Source organism: Gymnodraco acuticeps, unplaced genomic scaffold (genome assembly GCF_902827175.1).
Source record: "Gymnodraco acuticeps unplaced genomic scaffold, fGymAcu1.1, whole genome shotgun sequence".
Taxonomy (NCBI): Eukaryota; Metazoa; Chordata; class Actinopteri; order Perciformes; family Bathydraconidae; genus Gymnodraco; species Gymnodraco acuticeps.
Genome location: NW_022991180.1, coordinates 7491048 through 7512709, shown reverse-complemented (window position 1 = coordinate 7512709; position 21662 = coordinate 7491048). Strand labels below are relative to the sequence as shown.

At 43.2% G+C, this 21662-nt stretch overlaps 1 protein-coding gene across 11 annotated transcripts in view; it reads left to right on the top strand.

Moving 5' to 3' along the window:
- The window catches only part of LOC117560791 (zinc finger MIZ domain-containing protein 1-like), a 76947-nt gene that overhangs the window by 23203 nt on the left and 32082 nt on the right, over positions 1 to 21662 (top strand). For all 11 annotated transcript variants that reach the window (XM_034237817.1, XM_034237826.1, XM_034237825.1 and 8 more), the window contains one exon: positions 21463 to 21571. In XM_034237817.1, the coding sequence (XP_034093708.1) occupies positions 21503 to 21571 (69 nt within the window). In that variant the 5' untranslated portion in view covers positions 21463 to 21502. The remainder of the gene's footprint in view (positions 1 to 21462; positions 21572 to 21662) is intronic.

Here is a 21662-nt window from a genome sequence, read left to right as displayed (position 1 = left end):
AGATTTCAGCTGTCATGATCCGTGGCCCTCCCAGGTTAAAGTTTAGTCTGTTGAGGTTTGTGAGGAAGGACTGGTCTGACTAGGACACCACACACACACACACACACACACACACACACACACACACACACACACACACACACACACACACACACACACACACACACACACACACACACACACACACACACACACACACACACACACACACGTCTATTTTTGCAAGTCCAAGTCTCAAGTCTTTGGTCACGAGTCCAAGTCAAGTCTCAAGTCTTTGTGGGGTGAGACTTGATCAAGTCTTTGGTCACGAGTCCAAGTCAAGTCTCTAAAAAATAAAAGTCTCATGTCTCTTCTGGTTGTAATAAGCCTTCTATTGTCTGCTGCTATCCAGTCTGTTAAGAATACTGCACAGCTATATCTAAGACATTCAAAGCATTTACTGTATTATTATCACTCCTATATCTATTAGCATACAGTATCAGTACTGATTAGTTGTTTGTTATATGATCACTTTAAACAGGCTATTGCAATGCAATATGAGGACAAACATCACACTTTAGCTAAATGCAAACAACTTATAAGCAAAACACTTCAGAATCAAAAATCAGTATCACAAATACTTTATTATTCCCCCGCAGGGAAACTGTGTTAAAAGTAGGCCTACTTAAAAGTAAACATTTGTTCGGTGCCATTTGCAACTAAAAAACTATTGCTGCAATATTATCTGAAATATACTGAACTGGTGATATTAAAACATGACCTGTTCCAAAAGAGATATCTACCATTAACACCATTTACCAGCCAAATGCTGGTAAATCATGCAAGTGGCTGGTAGGCCTACTGTATGTTGCACGCACCAGCCAAAAATAACAATGGCAATCTATTGAGTGGCTGGTAACATTTCAACATTCACTAGGCTAGCCATTTGGCCAGTGGACACAAATGTTAAAATTTGACCTCTGCAACCGTATTGTTTAATTACACTGGGTCTCTAATGACATCTTTTAAGTCTACTATAAATAAACATATTCCTCTATCCTCTCACTCAAACCCAGTGTAATGGTAACCTGATAAACCTGTAACATTAACGTTACGTGGTCAACAATAAACCTGTAACCTGCCTATAAACCGACAGATGTATTTATGTATGTAACTATGTATTTTTCTACGTTTAACGTTAGCCAGTAGATGGTGGCAGCGGAACGTAATGATTAATGTTACCGACCTTTTTTATGTCATGTCAAGAGTTGGATGTCAACGCCACTCAACGCAAACAAGTGTGACAAGCAAACATTCACTCGTCTTTTCAAATATTCAGTTACAAAGCTAGTAGCAAGCTAAGTTAACATTACATAGCTGATGCTGAGCTAAACATGTTTGCTAACCGTCCATATGCGTTAATGTGACTGACCTCTCCGGGTGAGTTTTCAAGTGCCTGATGAAATGTGACGTTGTTGCACCAGCATCCTTGATTTTAATATTGCAGACTTTGCAGTGTGCGCTCCTTTTGTTGGTGCCGCCGGCGTTTTGTTCGAAGTTTTTATAGTTGAACCTAATTACAAGCGGTACAGCTGCAGGTGTGCCGCCGGTCGCCATGGTGTTACCATGATGTTAATGTTAAAGGTGGGGTAGGTACGTTTGAGAAACCGGCTCGAGATACACTTTTTGTTATATTCCATGGAATGCTCTTAACATCCCGATAGCCGGCCCGGCTAAAGTAACTGGATGGCCTACCTGCCTGTCAGCCTTCCATCGGGGCACACATTTATCTCGTGCCCTCATTGGTCATGTGCGCGTTCGTGTGTGTTGGAGGAGGGGCTCTGTGAGGAAGTGGCAGATTTTCTCCGGTTGTGTATTTTCAAATTCTAGCAATCTCGAGCCGGTTTCTCAAACGTACCTACCCCACCTTTAATACGCCAAAAATAGAAAACACAATGATTGTTCACGAGTCCCAAAACACGAGTCCAAGTCGAGTCCGAAGTCTTTTGAGCAGGAGTCCAAGTCAAGTCTGAAGTCTCTGTGTGTGCGACTTAAGTGCGCACACGCACACACTGTTTAAACATTATAATGACAGTACCGTTGTTACCAATTGTTCAAGTGCCTAGAACATTCCAAACTTTGTTGGAAGAAAAGAAAAACAGCAACATTATGATACTCATTAAAATGTTGTTTATCTTTGTTTACTTCCTCGATAACGTGACATCACTACGCACCACTGGCACTTCTATTGGACAGGGGCGGGACATTTCTAAGCAGTTAACTAATCATAACAGAGCCAACCAATCAGAGCAGGCTGAAAAGCACAGTATGAGGAAGATAAAGCACCTTTTGAACATTGAAGCATAGAAACATGTCACATAGAGGCACAACACATAATTATGAAATCTGAAAATGATTATAAAAAATCCACACTGTTGCATCTTTTGATAATATTTATAATAGTAATAATTGTTTTGCCCATGTATTTAAAAGTATTAAAAGTTCCTTGGGGACTTGAAGAAGCCGCAACATGCCAACATTCTTAGTAAAAAACGATGCTTTTCTCAAAAGACTCGGAGGTTTAAATAATTAGTGGAAACTTTTGAAAATCTGATAGATCTTAAAAACATGCTAAGACTGACGCTGAAGTTGCATAAGCCATGCTGTCCTTTTCTGTCAGTCTTCTCCCCCTCCTGTTTTCTCCCATTCAACCCCCCTGCCTCCTCTTTCCTTCTCTACCTCTCTTATACAGGAACTGGCCAATTTCCTGAGCCTGTTTTTCCATTTTGCTTCCCGGTGTGTGTATCTTTTACATGCGTGTGTTTCTGCGTACCCCTGAGTGTGCTTGTTTGTCACCCTCTGTCTCTGACTGGCTATCAGCTAACAGTTTAAAACAGCTGGTTTGAGAATGACCTAGCGTGATAAGTGGACTTTGAGTCAGGTTGTGACATTTTTAGTCTGATGCTCTTACATTAAATTATGTGTTTTTGGACTAGTTTTTTCACAAGATGCGGGCCTCGTGCTGCAAGAAACACCTGTACAGATTTGTTTTAAATTGTATATTGTGAGGTTTTAACCACTAGTAGCACTAGGAACACATAGACTGTGTTGCACATGTATGCAGGGGACTCAATAAACATTCCTAGCTATTTGTTTGATACTAATCAACTGATCTACAGGTGGCAATAAACATAAAGCAATAAATACCCCAGGCCGGTAAGAAGAAGAAGCCTTAATTTGAATGACACTTCAGTCAACTAAAGAGTAAATTAAGCTTATAGTATACAATGAGTATCCTGATGGTAGTACCATTATGACGTGCATCATGGCTTGCCAATTTATTGAGTGGTTTAACAACTGTTTCTGCCTAATATTTGATTGGCATATATTGGCATGGTAATTTAAACTAGTCAGTAGGTGGTAGGAACATTCTCAAACTCCCAACAGCTGCCTCAGGGTTTTTATTCAAATATCTTCCAGGGGAGCGTCATCCTTTGAACCCGACAGTGTAACATAACGTTTAATGGATGTATTTTGTCGTCTGTCTATATGTGTCATTTCCCCATGACCGCCTCACATCGAGGTCATGGAGGTTTTTTTTCTTCAAACTTCCCGTCCAGCCATTTTATTTTCAGGTGTACTAATATTTTCCTGATTTTTTTCATACTTTTGGATGGATGGGGACATTTTATGTGAATGAAAATGTACCACAAACTGAGCGGAAAAGGTAGCTTAAGTGGGACGATCATGGCTTTTATGCATCTACTCATAAACAAGTGTTTTTCAGCAAGCACCAAACACTTCATCACAAGTTACTGCAGTTAAAAGAGTTGTTTTTCACTCTTTGGATGACTTAACATTTGACTTTATAGATGGGAATATTTTTATATCATACCAATAATAATAATAAATCATACAAGGGCACAACTATAGGAAAGAAAAAATCAACTGTAGCTGTTCTAGTAAATAGCAGTATTGTTTTTAACTGGTCTTATTAAAGATAAACATGAGTTGAGCTGCCATATTTGTCAGTGTGTCCCTCTAATGGTCAGTAGTCCAGCAGAGGCAGTACATCTTTGATCAAAGCTGACCGGTGTTTCCCTCAAGCTTCAAACCGGGCACACAAAACCAACAGAATAGCCTGGCAAATGTTTTTCCTATTAAGATTTGCAGGCAATTACTATTCTACATAAAGTTCATTTATTGCCTGCTGTCGGTTTGTTTGTGTACTCTTTTGTTGTGTGTGTGAGTGTGTGGCCAGCGCTGCCTCTGTTGATGAGGGAGATCCTTATTGCCCCCGGCACAGTGGCTCATGGAAATCAATGTTTGATTTGCCGGCTACTTGATAAAGGATTTAATGCTGAAACATTCCCCCCCCCCCCCCCTCCACCCTCTGCTGCCCTTCTCACAGTGGGTAAATTGCCTTATTGAGTCCATTTGTTCATTTAGCCTCCATCAAGGCCTGTGTTTGCAAAGTGGTGGTATTTCCCTCTGATCATGTGTGTGTGCGAATGTACAGGCAGGTAATAGGATAGCCGTGATTACCTGACAGGCCTTGTGTCCACTCGCTGCGGACTGCCGATATGTGTGTATGTATGCAGTGTCCAGAGTGGTGTATAGCCCCCTCACCCCACCAGTGCTCCCTGCTCTCGTTGTGTGTGTATCGACCGTACTTTGGAATGGAGAAACGCCTGCCCAGCACACAAAATCAATGGCTGCTGTTTTCTCTCCTCCAACGGCCTCCTGTTATCTGGGATGAATACAAAGCACATATTGTAGTACACAAGACACACACTCATACACCTCATATTTACGTCCGCTCCCCTTCCACTAGTGTGGCAGGGTCACATACAAACCCACAGGAGATGGGGCTAAATTACAAGTCAGTTACACTTAATTGGAAGAAATATGGCTCTCACTGTGTGTTTTATCATTCGGAGCGTGTTTGCAGCCGAGTCGTTTGTCACATAACAAGACTTGAGTAAGACCTACACTGCTGCAGCTTTCATCGGACTCCAAAGTTTATTATTTCTTCTACTATATACACTCTGCTGCGCCAGAAAATCAAACAAGGCAGCCGAGAGCATGAATGAAACATCATCCGTCTTCCATTGTGTTGAGTAGCATTAGCAAAGTGGCCAACAAGTGTTTATTTAGCCAGTGGGCAGTCCATTTTATTCCAGGCGAGGAAGTAAGATCAAGCCTCCTTTTAAAATTATGCAAGTCTCTCTCTCTCTCTCTCTCTCTCTCTCTCTCTCTCTCTCTCTCTCTCTCTCTCTCTCTCTCTCTTTCTCTTTCTCTCTCTCTTTCTCTTTCTCTTTCTCTCTCTCTCTCTCTCTCTCTCTGTCCTGAACTCTTTCTTTTCCGCTGTTTGTGTCCCTGTCGGGGATTATAGGTGGTGCAGGGAGGAAGAGGTGGCAGATTAGCGCCGGCCGTCCGGCAGGTCCGTCTGTCAGCTGTCAGAAAATAGAATCCATTTGTGTTATCCAGATGCTTATGCTCAGCTTTCTGCGTCTGTATGTGTGTGTGTGTGTGTTTTTCAGTCAGAGGAGAGGATTGGCCGCTGGGCCGGGGGAGGGGGGTGTGTGGTAGTAGAGATGGAGGTGGGGGCTAGCTCACATCCGCTTGGCAGCTTTTGTCCTCCCATCAAAGAGAACGGCCACGGCTTGATGACTACAAACCCTGTTTAACCACCCTGACAGAGAACAGCATACACAGAAATATGTACCAACTATATACAGAGCCCTTACCATAGGCCCTCCCCCACTGGAGCTCCAGGAAGTGCTTTAGCCAATCAATGTTTTGATTGTATAAGCTGCCATATGTCATGCTAACATTCCTAGAATCTACACAAGTTGACTTTCTAACTACAATGCCAACATAAAGGAAGAAGACAACACATTATGGAATACATATTTAGTCAATAACGCCATTGGTTTATAGACAGCAAATCAAATTGTGTTAGTTAGATTTGAATTGATCCAGCAGTTCTTGTAGGGTTGCTCGTTAGACACAGATTTGAGAGGTTGAGCTTATTTTGTTGAATCTAAAAATGTTTTTTGCATAAAACAAGTTTAATCTCCTCAAAAAAACATGTAGAAAAAGTAGCAAAACTAATATTGGTACTATTGAAATGACACTAAGATCTACTTAGATAAAAGGTTACCTTATGTTCAATCTTTATTTTTATTGTGGATGAAATTGTTCTTTAATTTGTGACACAAAAAATGTCATTGTGGCCTTTTTTAACTCTTTCATAGACTGAATAATTCATTTGTATTTATTGAAAAATAATCGTTTGTTGTGACGAGAAGACAGAGGACAGACAGGGGCTGCGTTAGGTTTACTACAGAGGGAAGTGGGCTCCTCTGTTGTGGCTGACTACATCATGCATTCAGGATGGGAGTGGGGTTGATGGATGGACCCCGACTGGAGATCTCACGGAGGGCTTTGGAGCAGGATGCTGGAGGAGGTCTGTGGGGTCCCTGAAGGAAGTACTGTTGGACAGCGGGGGGAGAGAGAGAGAGAGGCAAAAAGGAGCTGCCATTAATCAACCTCCCTCCACCTGCCACCTCTCCTCTCTGCCTCCTGTCCTCTCTTTATTCCTCCTGCCACCCCTCTTCAACCCCCTCTTCTTCCTAACCATTTTTTGTTGTTGTTCTCAGTCCAAGTGCAGTCCTCTATTGTAAGCGCCCCGCTCACAGCCTTTGGGTTTGTTGCCCCTAAACAACACTTCGGGAGGTGTTTAATGCTATTACGAGGTGGCAGCCCAGGCATTACGCCCTCCATCAAGGAGAGATGGACTCCTGCCGGAGCTAAACACGACTTGGTTTTCTTAATTCACTTAAACTCTGCGCTCCTGCCACCAGCCTCTTAACTTCCTGGTTGGCGCAGCCCTGTAAAGCCCGCCTGAGACTGCTGTAAAGCGCGGGGGTTTCACTCTTTGGTGCTTTGAGGTCAGTTAGAACATTAAGAGGTGCTTTGACGGGTCAGAAGTCTTGGCTGGAGCTGGTGTGTGCTTTATTGGCTAACTCTGTACTTCCCCACAGATCCTGGCTGAGGAGGATTGGCCTTTCTGAGCTGCCGGCTTACAAGCGGTTAGTTTTGATCAGAGTGTGTAGCTCCCGCTTTGCAGAGGGTTGTTAACTAGATGCTGGAGAGCAGCGTGAAACATTTGCTTTCTGTTCCTGTGGCCAAAAGACTACTACATGTTCATATGTAGCCAGCCACTCAGTGGATTACCATTCGTTTTTTTTTTTGAAGAATTTGGCTGGACAATGGGGCTAATTTGGTGCCGTGCTAGTAATACTCAAGTCCATATTGGCTAATCTTCCCTCTCTATGTCCCTTAAAATAATAATAACATAATGAAAATATGTTTTTATTTAAATAATCTGATATCATCCACAGCCTCCCTCTGAGAAAAGAAGATTTTTGATGGAAACATTTGATACAATTATTGATTCATTTACTTATTGAGGAAATATCAGCAGAAATAATAGTGAACATGCAGCCCTTATATCAATATCATAATATTGATCAGAATATGTTTGGGATATTGCTAAACAGTACATCAGGGCAATATTTACTTACATCAATTTTGACATAGTCACACTGAACCTCAAAAATCATTCACATCGACAAACGGAAGAAAGTTGACATTGAAATGATCGCCCTACAGGAGACACACTTACTAAAGCAACAACACAAATATAACAGACATTGCAGTGAAACTCGAAATTCATACAATTGTTTCAGAAAAGATCTGCTGGCATAAGACATTTATAATAGGCAACAAACTATCAAAATGACCAACAGAAGCCAAACTGCAGGAATAATTCAACATGTCTCCCTCAGTTTGCCTTTCTCCTTAAACATCAGCGTTTCTTTCTTATCTGCAATCTCTTGCCTATATATTAAATGAGCAACAGTGTGGGCTCATTAAAAATGCATGCTGCACATTGAGCTTAGGAGACCAATTATCCCACCTAGCTTCTTTACAATGGTGGATAATAAAAGCCTCTGCAGTTGGCCACTCCCAGATTGCCTCACTCCCTCAACCACTCTCACCCCTCACCTCTCTCTTTCTCTCTCTCTCTTTCTCTTCTCCCACTCCCGCCGCCTGTTGTCTTCACACCGGATCATCAGTAAACAGGCTTTTCACTGGATTTGATGGAGTGCAGTGTTTTGATCTGTTGGGATTTGTGTGTGTGTGTGTGCGTGTGTGAGGGAGGGTTACTAATGTTGCTGTGCTCTGCAGGTGGCAGTGGACAATGGTATTATAGAAAGAGAGTACAAACACACACAAATGAACACACCTCGTGGCACACACTCTCACATGTGTAAACACGAAGATGAGGCTGTAACAGTCCACATCCAGCCATCATGCTTTTTGACAGGACTGTCTTGAGAAGATCAGAGAGCCTGGAGCTGTTCCCCGCCACATGCTGAACATCAAAAATGGATGCGTGTGGGAAGCAAGTGGAGCACTTTAAATCCCCCATACGGGCAACCCGCTCATCAAAAGGCTGCCATCACTGTACACATATGGAACCATATAATACACAACCCCCACCTTCTTTTCATATATGTGTTTGCATGTGCATCGCTGGCGTTGCGCCCTTTGAGGATCAAACACAGGTTGTTTTACCTCCCAGCAGGCATGTGAACAACGCAAGAAAAGAAAGCGACATGATGGCGTTTTTGAAGCTGATGATTAGGTTTTTTTTAAATGTATACAGCAGCACACATGGCGGGTTGTCATCACCTCTCTGCATGTCAAACAACAGAGAGCTGATGGATGATACACCTTCAAACAAACAGCTCAGCTGGTTCTGCAAAGAGCTGAAATCAGATATAGCGCTGAAAGGGTTGGTCTTTAAAGTCCGCCAAGAGATGGACAAATAATCAAAGATGTTCATAATTTATTAATAATTAGGTCATTTGTAAAGAAAAATGGAAAAAGATTAGCTCCTGAATGGTGGCCTTTTACTCTTTACTGACATTTCCTCCACGTAACACTTGGGAAATGGTATACTATACAATTGTGATCACAGAAAGAGGTAGAAAATTGTGATTGTGAATCCGGTTGGTTGTTTGAAAATAAAAATAAACTGGTATTGAGTTAGAAAGATATTAGTTCACCAGACCTCTAAAGCCCAGTCTTCTTGAAGCTAGTGGCTTGATGCTACATTTGCCGCACAACACACTTTATTCTTCACCTGAACTTTCAATTGCATTCTGGGTAATGTCAATGTTCGACAAGGGAGAATAATTATTAGAATGAAAAAACCAATGGCTCTGATTCTACCGCAAGTACCACGACGCTCAATCAGTGACGTACTCTTTTTGATTCAACAGTGAAAATAGTCATTAGCCTCGCGTTAGTGTGTCAGTTTTAATTGGCCAGAAAAACCTGTCGAGTCCAGGAGCCAGATTTGATTTGATATCAAGGAAAACCCTCCTTCACTCCCTGTAGGTGTTGTTAAAAGCAGACTGACTTCATTAATAGTCTGATCTGGATGTAATTATGAATGAGAGGAGGGGGCCGTCAGAGAGAGAGACTGCGAGAAGGAGAGTAGGAGAGATTCTCTTCCCTGCTTTCTTTTCAAATCCCTCTGTCACCGGCATTGACAGGCCGGAGAGAGGAACTCGAGAGATGAGTAGGAGGAGGTCAGTGGAGTGGGCTTTAGGTGAAGCTTGACCCTCATTACACCATCTCCTTGTAACAGCTTCTTCACGAATGAAGTCTATTACAGCTGATCAACTCTGGGAGCGCAGGGGGATCACTGCAATCTGAGATGTTTTGGCTCATTTGTTCGAGATTAGTCCTGCCTTTTTGTTTTGTGTGTGTGTGTGTGTTATCTGAAACACACCCATGCACACCGTTTTTCTACACTCGTGTTTACGCGGCACTGGGTGGAAAACATAAATTGGAGACAGAGCGTTCCCCGTCTGCGGGGCTTGGAAGAGGGTTTGGGCTTGGAAAACTGGCTTTCCTCTCAGGAAGTGTTGTTCCTCACCACTCTCCATAAACACTGGAAAAGAGACCCAAAGAAAATGTCCCAGACTCACTATTTCCACTGTAAACACCCAGACATACACATATTATACTGCGCTCGCACTCTATTGCTCTCATATTAGTCTCCTCTAGAGCAGAGAGCTATATATATTTCTCAAAGAGGTATACAGTATGCCTGAGTGTGCAATCCCAAGTCCTGAACTATGCACATCAGCGTCCTCATATTTAAATGTTGGCATGTTATTTTTAAGACTAAGTCCTAACACTGTATATGAACACAAACAACTGTAAACCGCAGCCTCTTGATTTAATCAGTATTTCACCTGTAATTTAGACATATAGACCAGTTTTCAAGACTCATTCAAAGTCTACTCTTTCTCTTCCAGCCGAGGCTTTTTATTGCAACACTGCTGTCATTAGAAATGGAGCAATACAAAAAACCCAGGATTTTCTTGTTTACGTTGTGCCTGACTGTTGCAACCGAATTACCTCTCAGAGCCGCGTAAATGTTAGTTTCCAGTCCCTAACAAGTGGTTGGGTTGCAGTTCGCCTTGTGTGCCGTGCACTTTAATAAATCCATTCCAGCGAGAGAAAGAAAGCAAGCCCTTTCCATCAATTTCAGTTGTCATGGTGTTTGTTACCACACTGGAGCTGTGAACATATCTTTAATAAGTTACAAAAACCCAAAGGAAGCACTTAAAATGTTCTCAGTTTGTCAATGTCAGAGCTCAGATTTGACGACAGGGTGTGGGACTATGTAATCTATCTCATTTTGCACTGTGTAACATAACAGTTTCTTTTAATCAGCAAAGTCCCAACTCGACCTGTCAATCACTTCTTCTTTTTTTACATTGATGATGACAGTGCAGAGGCTAACGCTGCAGATGATGTGTTTTGTTGCAACACCAACCAGACATTACCCTTTGCTGTGCTGTGGTACAAATACTGTGTGTGTGTGTGTGTGTGTGTGTGTGTGTGTGTGTGTGTGTGTGTGTGTGTGTGTGTGTGTGTGTGTGTGTGTGTGTGTGTGTGTGTGTGTGTGTGTGTGTGTGTGTGTGTGTGTGTGTGTGTGTGTGTGTGTGTGTGTGTGTGTGTGTGTGTGTGTGTGTGTGTGTGTGTGTGTGTGTGTGTGTGTGTGTGTGTGTGTGTGTGTGTGTGTGTGTGTGTGTGTGTGTGTGTGTGTGTGTGTGTGTGTGTGTGTGTGTGTGTGTGTGTGTGTGTGTGTGTGTGTGTGTGTGTGTGTGTGTGTGTGTGTGTGTGTGTGTGTGTGTGTGTGTGTGTGTGTGTGTGTGTGTGTGTGTCAGAGAGAGAAAGAGGTTAGAAACCCTTTTTTATTACATTTCCTCCGCAGTGAAAGAGGAGGCAAGATGGACACTCCATATCTCCCTGCTGCGCCAGAAAACTCATCTAAATGGAAAACACATTGTCTTCATTATTTTGCAAGAGCTGAAAGAACAGGGTTGTCATGGTAACAGCCATCTGAGTGAGTGCAAGCGGGCGGCCGAGGGGCTGGTTTTAGGGCCAGAGGAATGGAGAGAGAGGGAAAAGAGGAGGAGGTGGGAGGGAGGGAGGGAGGGAACAAGGATTCAGAAGAGAGAGGAGGAGGGGGGGGGGTTTGGTGGAAAGAGAGGAGAAGAGACTGAGATGAAGAGGGTAGAGAGATGTAAGGAAGACGATAGAGATAGAGGAAAGAAATGATTGTGGGGTGAGACAGACAGACAGAGAGAGAAAAGAGAGCATCGGGTGTGATGGAGAGACGAAAAGAAAAAGAAGAAAGGGTCGGTGAGATGAAGCAAGGAGTGCCATTTCCAGTGGAGCCAGACAGTGCAAATGGCCAGTTAGTGGCTCTCAGAGAGCAGTTCAGAGGCCCTTATTAATTCCAATGGGCAGCAACATGGTAGATTTAACATTTTAGGAAATCTCTTCCAACTGTTTCTCACTGGAGCCCCCACTGGTGCTCTCCGTGATTTACAGTCAAGGGAAGAGCTATCTTTGCCCCGCTGAGCTAACATTAGAGGACCTGATGCTTTGGTAAACATGTTGGGGGTGCGACAGGCTCCACACCGCTCTCCAGCCACTTCTCTGCTCTGCCAGCGCCCCGGTGGTGATCGACAATCTGCCTGCCGCTGTCTTTATTAGTTGCTCCCTTAGAACAGCCCCTGGCAGCAGCAAGCACCAACACCATAACGCCCTTCATCAAATATTTACCCGTCCTGAATCTACAACGTGCACCAAGGCCACATCAAATAAAACCAAGTGCCAAGGCGATATCTAATCCAGTCCAATCCCTCTCCTTGTCAACTTCATTCTCTCTCTCTCTCGCGGATTTTCACGGTGCTGCTGTCAGTTTAGCATCAACTTGAGGATTAGGACCTTGATGATTGTTTATTTACAAGTTGCCTGCTTCTCAGTTATGTAGCCAGTGGCATTTATGTGACTGAAGCCTGACACGACATGGTTATGACAGCCATCGGGCGATTAAGGAAATTAAAGTAATTGCTTAAATCTTTGTCATGTAAATACTCATAACCTCCCCCTGGAGAATTTGACTTGGCTTTGACATCCATCAGGATCTGACATCCAAACTTGTGCCTCTTCAAAGGAGCCGTATCGTTATTGTTGTGTTGTGAGGACGGGTTTCGAATTGAGAAACGGAGACATACTGTCAGATTAGATTGATGTATCACAGATGAAGCCATCATTTGTGTGAATCTGCATTGCATCGCATATTCAGTTTTGGTGCTGGGGTTGATTACACTGTCCCCAACAGTAGCTGTGAAGTCTTCAGAAGAACATCCAGGTCCATTGAAGACGTTCAAAAGCTGTCAGAGCTTCACAGCATCTCTCAGCTCTGTGGGGGAAATGAGGTTTGTTTTTTCGCCTCTCATTCGGTTCCTTCCAGATGTCTGCGATGGCTCTGGCTTCGTGATTGACCTGCACTTAGGGAAAGAAACAGCGTGCACTCGGCTCGCTGTTTGGCCGCCCCGGATTGCTGCCTGGCCGGCCAGCATCGTGGCTGCCTGTAGGTCTTAGTGATTCATGTCACACTGTAATTGGTTTACCTGCTCCCTGTGTGTCTGCGCTCCGAGAGGACCAAAACAAATTACCCAGGGATGACCTCTCGCCATCGCTCTCGCCTGCTCTGCAACCATTTCCCCCCTATCTCTCCGCGCACGTCTCCCCCTGCCTCCCACTACATGTAATATGTTGTATGAGTGTTTTTCTCTCCCCTCTATTCGTCTGTCTTGTCTTCCTTCTACATGCCTTGAACCTCACAAGCAGAGTCACAGTAGAATAACATTGTACAGAGAATCAGAAATAAACACATTACAGCCTCTTGGGGCTTGTAGATGTGTGTGTCTCTGTTTGCCTGCTACTGTATGTCAAACATAATTTCAACATGTTTCGCACACATGCATGCATTAAGATAAGCTGACAGGACGGACTTTGCGTTAAGATGCTCGAGTTCACAAATAAGCACACTTACACTGGTGGAGTGCATTGTAGAAGGGAAAGAGTGTTTTTCTGAAAGCTGCATTGAAGCACATTAGCCTTTCAAAGCTGTGTTTTTGCGCTCTCTCTGCCAAATAGTACCTGTGTGGATTGTCCCTGCAGTGAATGAAGCTGGTGCTCCGCGCACACCATTAGGCATTTTCACAGCAAGCTGATGTTTTGAGTTATTTGCTACTCATACTGTCACCCTGGCACACGGTGCAAGATGAATGGAAGCATCGCTTTTTCCTTCTATGCTTTTAGGAAGGTCTCGCTAAGGTTATTTAGCTTTTTCAAAATGCTCTCACAGGACTGGTGCATGTGCTAGCGAACATGGGTGTTATTCTTGAACATGTCTTCTTATCATTTACAACTATGAAGGGGCTCTACTTAGAGAGAAACATTTGACTTAAAAAACATTGTTGCAAGGATAAACTAAAATGGCAGTCTGAGAGCACAGACCTTCACCAAAGCAAATATAGCTCTTCCGACTTCAACTTGTTCATGAAGCTACAAAGAACATGTGGTTTATTGTATTTCTTTATGCACCATGTTGATACAGTATCTGAAGCTGTGCTATTGCTCCAACCCGAGGGGGCGGTCACTTGAAGGATTTTCTGATCAGATCCTCTCCAATTGAATAGGTTCTTCCTTGACCCAATACTACACCTTTTATACAAAGTTTCATGGAAATTAGAACTTGTTTTTTCTGAAATCCTGCTCACAAACAAATCGAGACGAAAATATAATCTCCTTGGCGGTGAAAAGTTTTACATCATTACTGAATGGCAAGGCAAGGCAAGGCAAGGCAAGGCAAGTTTATTTATATAGCACTTTTCAACACAAGGCAATTCAAAGTGCTTTACAAAAAATGAAAGAGATTAAGAAAATGGCATTTAAAATCAGTCATTAAAAAGAAAAGCTAATAAAATAAACATTAAAAGAAAAAATACATGGATAAAAGTTACAGTGCTGTCAATTAAACATTAAAAGAAAAAAGTACATGGATAAAAGTTACAGTGCAGTCTAAGATATGAATAGTTCAATTAAAAGCAGCGACAAAAAGAAAAGTCTTCAGCCTGGATTTAAAAGTAGTCAGAGTTGCAGCGGACCTGCAGGTTTCTGGGAGTTTGTTCCAGATATTTGGAGCATAATAACTGAACGCTGCTTTACCATGTTTAGTTCTGACTCTGGGGACAGAAAGCTGACCAGTCCCTGAAGACCTGAGAGATGGCGTTGAATGCAGGCAGTTATCGAAGTTTAGGAAACACTTCTCGATAAGTGATTTGATGGCCAGCTTTATTGACAGATCATTACTTTTTATGATATATTTATGATACAATAGGTATTTTCCTCAGTTGTTAGATGTTGGTAATTCTTCTGAAGATGTCCTTTGTTAACTGAAGTTACTCAGAGTAGTTTTGTCGGGATTGAATGAGCAAAGCAGTAATTTTTCTTTCCTCAGTTGTGCTCTGAAAAAGTTTGGACTTTTAAAGGATTCCTTGCACAGCATAGTAAGGTCCTTTTTAATTCTCTCCTTCAACAAATGGCATGTTCTGTGCCAACTGGCCGTACTGTGTGTATGAAATCAGAAGGATTTCTAATTGGAAAATCTTAGGAATATTTTTTTGTAATGGTTAATTGGATTTGTCTCAAAAGATCATTGGGAGACATAAAGGTTGCAGCACTGTAGGACGTTTTTTTCCGCCAAGTGCAGAGAGGCTTGGCTGGTTGCTTTTTTAGCAAAGATTGTGCTTTTGGAGTGTCAAAGACAAGGGGAGTGGAGGGCAGACTGGCACAGATATATTTTTGCTCTCCCTAATGACACCAATACCATTTCATGGCTTACTGAGCAGATTGAATCACACTCGCTCTTTGTAAGTCTCACTCTCTGCTCCTGTCTCTCTGTTTCTCTTTTCTGCACACACTTCATCACCCTCTCCCCGCAAATACTATCACATGCACATTCATATGCTACCGTACATCGATGTGTTACACTCACCCCAGTGGATGTTGTTTAATTGCATTTGGGTCAGCAGTTTGCCGTTGCTGAAACCGAAGGACATGGAATTTGTCAGTTTACCCATTCAGCAGTCACAGGGGGCGCAGTGTGAGCTAACTGCTCTGCTGGAGTCAGGCCTGTAAGGTTAGCTTTACACAAGCCTGTCACACTGCACTGTCAATCACTCTCCTCTCCTCAGATACACTGTCATCTCCTCATATATTCCTCATGTACCCGACTGCTGTTATTCCACTTAATAAACCTTCTGTTTTATGCACTCTTTCACTAGAAGGACTCAGTATTTCAGGAAGTCTTATGATGTCCTGGTGCAACGATAAAGGCTAGACGATGGCCTCACACACACACACCTTTGCTTCATCCCTTGTGCATCACAAGTGATAGAATCTTGCCTTTCGTGACAGTGGAAAATTGTATTTGGCAGCCAGGACATACAATCTTCTCCAGCTGGTATTTATAGTCCTCAGCAACTGGAAATTTCTATGGAATAAGGAGTTCATTCATTCATCACGTGAGGCTCAAGCTCCGTTCTGCTCATGGATGACCTGATTCCGTATCTCACGAGTAGATAGATGGACTTTCCCTATTACTGCATCTGAGGCAATCAAAACATAGAAATGTGCACTTACATGGGCCCACACACACACACACACCAGGATAACAAAGAAAGTCTACAAAAACTAGAGTTCAATTGTTATTTAATCAAATTACAATGTTTAAGCATTATTTAGGATGTAAGGCGTCGTCTTGGGTTTTTGTTTTCATTATAAAATAAAGTCAGCCATCACACAGTTTGCCATATGGTTTAAATATAATGATAATGGCGCACGATATTTCAGAGTGTTGCACTCTGTTGTGTCAAGAATAAATACAAATTGTCACTTTGTCACTTCTGCACAAAAATGGTGTGTAGGAGTGGGAGAGAATGTCTGAATATCAGTTCCTGAAAGTTACAGAAATGGTCGTACACAGCGCCCAAATGTCAGGAAGGTTCAGAGGAGGTTGTTTCAGAATTGTGTCAACCATCTGACAAGCAGTATTATGGCAGCTTATGCTATAACTGATTTTTTTTTTAAATGTTGGAGCATCACGACCTGCTGCAACAAGCACGACAGTGACATAACACATTCTAAATTGATATTATGAACCTGTTAGCAAACAGTGTCTTATTAGTCATGTCTCTGTTTACAAGGACAATGTTTAATAACCTTTTTCATCTATTTTTAGCCTTCACATGCTGAGGGGAAATATAAGTTGAATGACAGAAATAAATTGATTCAAGAAGAAATGCAGTTACTGGCTTTACAAATGTGGTTTTATTTTCCTTCTCGGTTATACTGCACATTTCATTCAGGTTACTTTTGACACTTAGACAAAACAAGCAACTAACGACTTCATGTAAGACCAGAATTCTCGAAGATGAACGATGACTCAATTAACAGACAAATTGTAATTGTTTACAGATACAGTATTATGTGTGCATCTAAGCATCAAAATACCGCTTAAGTAGCCATTACCATTTCTAAAATATATTCGCTAAAGAAGAAGGCACCCTGTGCTCACTTAGAACATGGTGCTCTTTTTTGATCTCCCACATTGAGTGGTGAAATAATCGTCTGCTCCTGGGGGTATCTGGTGGTGCATACCTGCAATACTCCATAACTGAAGCTCCATATTTATAGACAGCAACAGAGCAGCTCACATATCCCCACATCACAGCTGTTTGCATCGCGGTGTTGGGTGTCACATAGCTGCCCGGTGCTGCTGTGGTTGTCACATTAAAACAGAGGATAAACAAACAGTGACATTTAGAGTTTATTTTTTCCACCCCTGGGACAAGCCATTTCACATTTGTATTGAGGCTGGTGGTTATGATGCTGTTGAGTTTTATAAAGGCCGGAGGGAGCGATGTGGCCAATAGATGGCTTTGCTGGGAGGGGAAAAGGGAGAGGGGGGGGGTTAGAGGTGAGGATTAGCAAAGACTGAAACAAGGCAGAGATGTGATGGTGGAAGTAGGTTTGTAAAAAGACAGAATGGAGAAAAGAAGGCAATGAGATTAGAAAGGAACTGTCTGTCAATTGGAGTTTGCAAATAGAGATAATAGTGTGTACATGTGTGTGAAAGAGGGCTGGTAGCTTTGTGCAGACACACTGAGAGCAGAGATTGTGGGAGGGAGGGGAGAGGCAGGCCAGCACAGCTGAGTGGTGTTGATTGGTCTGTTTGAAAACACATGAACTGCAGACAGAGAGGGAGAGGAGCTCTGTGCGCTGGGAGAAAGTGTCGCTCTGTGCCGTGCCACGCTGCAGCCCAAACCACATTAGAGCAAATGAATCCATTCCACCTCCTGTTATGGCAGCTCCCGCACGGGGCCCCAGGAAGGAGGAGGAGGGAGGAGGAGGGAGGAGGAGGGAGGAGGAGGGAGGAGGAGGGAGGAAGAGTGGCAGGAGGGTTGAGATATGAGGGACGGAGAGAGGAAAATGATAGAACGGAAAATAGAAGGTGGTGGAAAGGAGTCGCACGCTGGGTGGCTCTAATGATGTCTGAGGGCTATAGAAAAGGGGACGAAAAGCACATAGTAGGGAGAGAAAGAAAAGCTGTGGCTGTATAAAGGAAGACTAGGAGGAGGAGGAGGAGGAGGAGGAGGAGGAGAGAAGATCCCCCACTGTGTCCAGAGAGCAGGAGTGATAGTTATGTTCTCCCTTTTCACACTGTTGCTGAATAATGAAGATGATCTCTGGCCAGACTTGCTCCTTTTATATTGTTCAGCACTGCCCTCTACACTTTATAAGAAGATTAACCATTAAGACACCATATTTTCCATAGTATTGCATGCAAAGTCATGATTATTTAACTCAAACAGAACATATTTTATGCAAAGAATATGGTTTTTCCCTCCAGAGGCCTTTGGAGCCAATTCAAACCACAGCATAACTTAAAGAATGTACCAGACGCATTTAAGAAAACACTATATTGGCCTCAGGATACAGAGCCTTCGTGTGGCTGAGGGATTTGTGCTGCTTCATAGGGCTCATTGTTTGTCAACTTTCAGTAGCATATTATTCTGATTATATGGTCATTTTATACATTTCACGGATCTAATTAAATCAACCTACTTGTGTTTGCAAACTTGATTGCCTCAAAGTGCCACTTAAGGATTAAATACAGTCTTTTTAACTTGACTTTTTTGCACATAGTGGCTTGCCCTGATACTATATCTATTGATGTTTGAAAATACACATATTACTATCTTGATAACACCCATATTACCCCAAAATGTGCTCTATACAATACACCCTATTTGAGTGCATTATGAGATCCTGTAACTGCTTCCATGCAAACCAGCCATCACGCTCACAGAGCGAGCTGCGCTCTAAAAAAGGTGGTAGTCATTTGTCTGAAATGAGAAATCACTCATGCTGGTGAGTGAGTGATCACACGCAACGCATGTGTATGTTTGAATAAGTGGGTGTGCACTGCTGCTGATAATGAAGAGATAATTCCAACATGTTCTTTTTCCCTCTCTCTGTGTATTTTCCCCACTGAGCCGACCCCTCTTGCCCCCTCCCTGCCATACTCCAGTGCTTTACATTAAACTTTCCTCTTGTTTCGGAGCAGTGTCTTATCCCCTCACCCCCCCCCCCCCCCCCCCCAGCCTGTTTTGCTCTGGAAAGAAAAAAGGAGGGAAACAAGAAGTGATTGTTTTTGCAACAGTCAGAGAACAGAACAGGGGCTTACTCAGATGTTGGTATTATTCGTGGTGTGTTACTCTGCTGTGATTCATAGCAGCATCCTCCCACTGCTGTTTAAAGAGGGGTTGTAACAGGCACGGCGTAATTGGATGTGTAATCCTTTGGAGCTGATTAAGATGTTTGGAAGACAATAAAGATTAAACAGGCCCTGTCTTCAGCGTGTGCATGCTCACACGATAACAGCAGTAGCTCAAAAAGTTTCAAGAAAATAAAAAGCTGGATGAAAGGAGAAATCACTGCCATTCGTATGTTTTCAGTTCAGCTGTAATCTGTAGAGAAGTGGAGGCAGAGATGTCAATATTTCACTGTTACGTAAAACATTCGACTTCCTGTGACGATTTGATGGATGACGGTGTTTTATTTAGATGGTAACAAGGAGGGGTGAGGATGTAGGGCAGGAGGAGTGCTTCTGCCACTCATGTGTTGTCTGTTATGCAACACATGTTGGGGGTGTGGTGCTGTTAGCCTGGACAGACAGTCAGTCAGGTGGATTGACTTCTTATCTCAGTTTAATCGCCACCGGCCAATCGCATTTCCACCTCACTCATTTTCCTTTCAGAACCCCGAAGGCTCGTCCATTCATCGACTAACAAAAGCTCTGCCCGTTTGTGGGAGATGTGTGTGTTGGACCTTGTGAAAGCTCAACAGAGGGAAGGAGGGAAGATTATTGGGTAGCAGATTTCTCCGCCCCCCTCCGAACTCCCTCCTCCTTCTTCTTGGGTCTTGGCTGCGGGTGTGTTGGGCCAGCAGGAAGGAGAGCTGCAGTAGAAACAGTTAATCAATATCCACAAGGTCAGATGGCCAGCGCCGGGCTGGAGCGTGCCCTGTTAGCGGTCCGTGGAGCTGCCTGGCCGCTGAAGGGGATTTGTAGCACTTGTCAGGGCTTAAAGGAGCCCTCTCTGGACCACTTGCTCCGGGTGTAGTGTGTGAGACAGACATGCTGGTTAGCAGCAGGAGAGGGAGACATCTCCTGGACACTGAGAGACAGCACATGCAGAAGAATTAGGCCACCCAGAGTTATGGTCATAAAATGCGTGTGTTTTTGAGCCCTGAAGAATGTAAAGTCAGCTGTTTTGTAAATACTTTTCACAGAAAAAAACTGCCTGTGTAACCTGACATTTCGCCACCACACCGTTTGACCACATTTGCTCCCGAAATTCCCCCTTACTCATGCGAGCAAAGTATCCGCTGATGTTTTAGACTTTGTGCGAGTGCACTCCAGGTAATTCTACTCTGCTAATGCTTAAGCTCAGAGGATTAGTAATACACTCTTATTTTCAAAGTGTTCTTTGAAGTTTTACCTTTACGCCTAATCAAAGTGAAGAATTCAAGATGTTGTGTTTACATGCTCTTAAGTGCGTGTGTAAGAGTGAAAGAGACAGAAAAAGTGTGCAGTAGTCTTTCTAAGATAAGCTCACCAGACTGAGCATTACACATGAAAACTCCCCGGCTGAGGACTATTCTTTCATCGTATTCGTTCTCTCGCTCTGTTTCTCACAGCGGGGGATCTTGGGGGACCCTTTATCAGTACTGAGCAGCTTTTCTAGAGCCCTGGCTCTCCCCCCTCCCCACCTGTGGTCTTTCAGTTCCCCTTTTGTGCGGAGGAATGTGAGGCGGACCAACACTGATGGAGATAAACACAGGGATGGTGAGGGACGGAGGCCTCGCTGGCAAACCAGCACGATACCTATTAATCCAGGCTTTCTCCGAGGTGTAGTGATCCGAGTGCGGGGCTGAAATAGTTCTTGTAGCAGCTCACTGTTGGATCAGAACAAGATATACGCCGAGAGAAAGGGACGCTGTAAAGCTGAACCTTATCTCCTCTTAGATGTGGGTATAAATCTGTTGTCTCTGCCACGCTGATAACCTTGACTGTGAGGTATGCTTCTTTTAAAGATAGATAAGACTTGATGTCCTTTTCTCGGTTGCAGTGTGTGTTCGATTTTTCTCCGACATACAGGTACATAAAAAGCATGGATGTTTTCTTAAGGTTTCATCACTTTATTCTGTTAGGCGTGTAAAGCGCTGCTGTGGAACATCTCTGTTACATGTTTTTTCAACCCCTTCGATGATTCAGTGCATAAACAAGCTGGTTCCACTGTTGTTAAGCTCCTAAAATGCTGTTTGAACTTCATCGGCACCTGTTAAATAAAAACCGTTTTATTAACAGATGTACCTCTCCTCTTGTGCTTCCTTTTACAGATTTCCACGCTTTTGATGGCGTCCCGGTAAAGACATCAAAATGAACACGTTACCATCAATGGACCGGCACATCCAGCAGACCAATGACAGGCTGCTGTGCATCAAACAGGTGTGTATATAGACCAATCACTCAGTTAGATGCAGACATATACTCATGGAGGCCTGATACAAGATGCTGCATTTCCTCTCCTTCTCCTTTC